Source organism: Haliotis rubra, unplaced genomic scaffold (genome assembly GCF_003918875.1).
Source record: "Haliotis rubra isolate DU_JTF1 unplaced genomic scaffold, ASM391887v1 Scf207, whole genome shotgun sequence".
Lineage (NCBI taxonomy): Eukaryota > Metazoa > Mollusca > Gastropoda > Lepetellida > Haliotidae > Haliotis > Haliotis rubra.
The window spans coordinates 243,165-248,653 of NW_025766081.1; the positions used below are offsets into that span (position 1 = coordinate 243,165).

The 5,489-nt window shown below is 39.4% G+C and overlaps 1 protein-coding gene across 1 annotated transcript; it reads left to right on the forward strand.

Annotated features, from left to right (window-relative positions):
• The first annotated feature begins 820 nt into the window (after positions 1 to 820).
• LOC124276230 (glycosyltransferase afumC-like) lies at positions 821 to 3,276 on the forward strand. Its single transcript, XM_046711900.1, has 2 exons — positions 821 to 1,311; positions 2,952 to 3,276. Exons 1-2 carry the CDS (start codon positions 1,097 to 1,099, stop codon positions 3,274 to 3,276), a joined length of 540 nt encoding a protein of 179 aa, XP_046567856.1. The 5' UTR covers positions 821 to 1,096.
• The last annotated feature ends 2,213 nt before the right edge of the window (positions 3,277 to 5,489 follow it).

Below are 5,489 nucleotides of genomic sequence, written 5' to 3' on the forward strand. Positions count from 1 at the left end.
TGAAGTCGCACACTATTAATTCAGTCTTGAAAGGATCTGTTATATACACGAAAGACTGTATTCATCTCTCTGAATATTGAGAGTTTAGAGTTAAAGGCACTATTTCACACCACACTTCTCTAAAAATAAATAATGCATTTCACTCAATAATACTAACTATCAGCCATCAGGGAAGCTACCATATCATTTATTTCGCTATTTGTTTTACGTATTTAGATTACAATAGTAAAAAGTTCGAATGAATTAATGCAACGTTGCATTAAATCCACTCTCGTGCCCTCTACCACTTATTTCAAGCGAACCCCATAGAGTCATGTCCCTTGGGGCGCACTCTACGAATATCTTTGCAAATCACTTGTGATTAAAACCAGTTCGGCTAACACAGACAACACCGCGTGCGACAGGTTTCGATGTACGGAGGAACTGTTTACATTCCATATATAGCAAGTGTTCTCTGTTTGGAAGCTGTTCGCCTCGAAGTTTCGATTATCGATTTCAGGCAAGTGGTAAAGGATAATAAGTCTTTTATTGCATCAATCGGAAGCTTTAGTGATTGCACATGCCCCAATATATGTAACATAGGCCAAAATATTGTCGGAAATGTGTGAAATTGTGCCTTTAATATTCATGTAGTGTTGTTTATATATATTTTCAGATGGCATATTGTAGTTCAATGAAGAAGTATTATACGGCGCATCGATCTACACTGATGTATGCAGTGGCGACCTTGTCTATAACGACAGGCATACTGGTCATTGTAAATCAAGTTTTCGTCCCTCCAAAACCTGTGTTAGGAATTCTCAGAGAAAGAAGATTTCAAGTAACTAATCACTGTATCCTTCCAGGAATCTGTCGTGTAACACAAAATGGAACAGAGTATTTCGTATACCAGCGAAATCAAACATTCTACCAAAATCTGAACGCGCCAGTGGATTATAAAAGGTCGATAGTGCATGACCAAAAGATTGTGCCCAATACAGTTCACGTGGCATGGTATGGAGGCCCTAAGAAGAACACATTCTTATTCCACCACTTGGTGTGCCTGCAATCCATCCATAGATTTATTAAACCCAAGTACATTCTGTTCTGGTTTGATATGACACCAGAAGGGAAATACTGGGACCAGGCCATAGCGCGGTTCCCCCAGATAGTGCTGGTGTACAGGGCCCCACCCCATGTCGTCCTCGGACAGCCCGTCAAGGTACCGGAACACCAGTCAGATGTAGTCCGACTCGAGGCCCTCATGGAGTATGGTGGTATCTATATGGACCTGGATGTCATCGTCTTGAGGTCCCTATCGCCACTTCAATCGTATGTATTATTTTGTTCATCTCACTTCGGTAAGAACCTGCTTTAATTTGTTTACATGAAACTGTTTAATTTGCGAAAATGTCATGCATCTATTTTATCTGCTGTTATGACATTAAACTGCGTAAATTGCCTTCAAAATATTTAATGTATTGTGACCACATGGCACTATAAACTCTGTTATAATGATATGAGTCTGCTATAATGTCATAGAATCTGATGCTACGCCGTGTAACCCTATTACTGGCTACAAGGACAAGAATGTTATGAAACGTTATAATCTGATACTATGATATGAAACCATATATTCTGAAACTATGGTATGAAACTTTATAATCTGATACTATGATATGACACCATATATTCTGAAACTATGGCATGAAACTTTATGATCTGATAGTATGATATGACATCATATATTCTAAAACTATGATATGAAACTTTATTATCTGATACTATGATATGAAACCATATATTCTGAAACTATGGTATGAAACTTTATAATCTGATACTATGATATGAAACCATATATTCTGAAACTATGGTATGAAACTTTATAATCTGATACTATGATATGAAACCATATATTCTGAAACTATGGTATGAAACTTTATAACCTGATACTATGATATGAAACCATATATTCTGAAACTATGGTATGAAACTTTATAATCTGATACTATGATATGAAACCATATATTCTGAAACTATGGTATGAAACGTTATAATCTGATACTATGATATGACATCATATATTCTGAAACTATGGTATGAAAGTTTATAATCTGATACTATGATATGAAACCATATATTCTGAAACTATGGCATGAAAGTTTATAATCTGATACTATGATATAAAACCATATATTCTGAACCTATGGTATGAAACTTTATAACCTGATACTATGATATGAAACCATATATTCTGAAACTATGGTATGAAACCTTATAATCTGATACTATGATATGAAACCATATATTCTGAAACTATGGGATGAAACTTTATAATCTGCGACTATGATATGAAACTTTATAATCTGCTGCTACGCTATGAAACTGTATAATCTGATACTGTGGTATGAAACCTTATTATCTTCTATACCGACAAGAAATCTTATAGATCTACTTTTATACCATGAAACCTGAATATCTGCGATAATGTCATGATCTATGATAGCCACGAAAGCATGCCACCTTTTCATTTCTTAGGATAACATAAACGTCCTCCAGAATACCAACTGTTCAGTCCATTAAAAACGGTTGTAGCATGTAAGTGAGGTGAGGTGAAGAATATTTCGCTTATATCAAGACGTGCATGTGTGAGCATGTGTGGCTGCTTGTATTTGCCCAGACTTAAGCTGGTTTTATAGTGCTAGCTCACTGGGATACCACGCCGCAGTTAAGCACGACTATCCCACTCAGACACATTATACTGACTCCGAGACGACCAGTCCTTGTTGTACCCATTAATGCCGAGCGCCAGACAGGGAACAACAAGTACCATATTTTAACGTCTTTTGGTATGGCACGGCCGAGGATCGAGCACGCGACCTTCCGCTCCCCTGGCGGACACTCTAACCACTACACCACGGAGGCGGTCATATCGAAGTAGATAATAATTCCAGTGTGTGTTATGTCTTCAGGTACGACGTTACTATGGGATACGAGACACTGGATGGACTCTGTAACGGGATGATGGTTGCGAGGCCGTGGGCAGACTTCCTCAGGATCTGGTACAAGGAATACAAGACATTAGACGACAGTGTGTGGGGCTACCATTCAGTGCTGCTTCCTGCAATACTGGCACAAAAGTACCCCAACCTCATTAACACGGAATTCAGATCCATGAACCACCCAAATCCTGTAGAAAGCATGTCACTCCTGTACGGAAACAAGTCATTTGATTGGGAGACTTCAAATTATGTTGTCCACTTGGATTCGAACCCAAGAAATAGCCAAAAAACTTAACGCGCAGTCAATAAGAACTTGGGACTGTGTGGCTGGTGAGCTGTTCAGGTATATATACTATGGTGACAAGGTTCTCATACCACCCCATTAGCAAACTGTATGGTGGCAAGAGCTCTCCCGTGAATAGCATCATCATTACATGTCTCTGAATCCACTCATTTGTTATATTGCTGTGATATCCATTGCAAGAACACCCGATCCTGTTAGTTGCGCTCGGCAATATTCCAGCTATATGGCGGCGATCTCTAAATAATCGAGTCTGAATAAGACAATCCAGTGATCAACAGCATGAGCATCGATCTATGCAGTTTGGAAACGATGAGATGTGTCAACTCTAGTCAGCGATCCTGACCACCCGGTCCTGTTAGCTGCCTCTTATGACAAGCACGGGTTGCGGCAGACCAAGTCTAACCCGGATCTTCTTGGGTTGTGCCAACTTTGGATAAGGCCGGCAGTGATGAGGTTGAGGACGTTTGCCCGCAACCTCGGGACTGATGTTGATAAACCTAGAAACAATAGAACCAGAACCGTGGCCTCACCATTGCCTCTGTGACAATATAGCTTCTTCACTTTACACCAAGACCAGGTGAAGATCAGTTCAGATGTATTATGGAACCGCGACTTTGTACTTTTGTATATTGTGTGTATATGCTACCATCATATTATGTTCCACCATTGCCATTCTCTTGCAGAAGTTTGTATCAAATTTCAAACTGAAATAATTTTGAAATACAATTGTTAATTGTACAACATTTTTTGTTGGTTGTTGGTTTCACGCCGATTTCGTTTACTGTCATATTTTTGGTTAACTTGCTGTTTAAACTTGGAAATCGACACAACACATCCTAAGCAAAGTGAATTATAAACAGATGCCAAATCATGAACAGTATTCCAGTTTGAACAGTATTCCAGTTATATCGAGGCGTATATTCTAGCTGTACGTAATCGAGCCTGGACCAGACAATCCAGTGATCAACATCATGAACATCGATCTACACAATTTGGATATATCACACGTGTCAATTCTAGTCAGCGAGTCTGACCAACCGATCCTGTTAGTTGCCTCTTATGACAAGCATACGGGTTGTTGAGGACCACCAGAAAGAAAAGATTTATGCTTTATAAGGGGTATTGTTGGGTTTTTGAAGCCTGTATCTTGTAACGTGTTTAAAGGAGAGATTGTACGGGCGCTTTAATATTGTGACTGCCACAATACGTTCAAAGTAAATTATGATTCTGGCGACACAACGTCAAGCTCTCATCACTTGTTTCGACAGTTAGATTCGGGTTTACGGTAGGATAGGTACCTTTACATATAGAGGGCAGTTCAGAGAGAGGGCTGGAATATCTTGTGAGTGTGGATATGAAGGATACCGTAGCACAAGGGAAAGTCTGGAAACGTTTTAGCGGCTGTTCATATTTCATCAACACTTCTACTAGATTCAGAAGACTACTTTAAATCCAGGACTCACGTTTCCTATGATGGCACAAGAAGATTTAGGGGCGACATATCTAGAATAGGTCACACAACGAGAGCTTCTTACAAATCTTACATACCTGCATGTATCATCATAAGGCGACAATCACATGCAATACATGTACCTATAAACTGTTCTTGAAACTCGATAACAAAACCAATTGATTTCAATGCTGAATAGCAAATACGGGGTCCTCCTCATTTGACAATTGCTCAAAAATGGCAAGTTACTGGTACTGGAAATGCTGATATGTCATTGAGGGCTATTGCAAGAGATGTTGGTTGTCTTCCATCAACTATCAGCCTATAGGCCAGGAAACATCAGCAAACTAATGACGTTAAGGGCCATCAGCGTTCCGATCGACCACGAGTGACAACTCCAAAGGTTCACACAGCCCTTCTCAGAATCACAAGACGTTCATCCGTTCATGTCAAATGACTTGTTGCAACAGTCGTCGTTTGTTCAACAGAACGATCCAAAATCACCTATAATCGTATAGGAAAGAATAGTATAGAACCAGATGGCCTTACAGACGTCCGTTATACCCAAGGCCATTTAACGTACGCTTTCCGACATAATGTGTATTACGTACAAGGGTCCGCCAAGCCATTTAATGTTTTGGGTTTATTCTTCAAATGCCATATGTGTACGATATGTGTTGTTTTATTTTGATTTGTTATGTGGATACCATTGGTCTTTAGGTTAGGCGTAATTACGTTAAACCCTTTGTGGTTT

Excerpts from the sequence above, each read along its gene's own strand:
- LOC124276230 (XM_046711900.1), top strand. The coding sequence starts at position 1,097 with ATGACACCAGAAGGGAAATACTGGGACCAGGCCATAGCGCGGTTCCCC. Across the intron at positions 1,312-2,951 it reads TCCCTATCGCCACTTCAATC|GTACGACGTTACTATGGGAT; the intron begins GTATGTATTATT and ends TTATGTCTTCAG.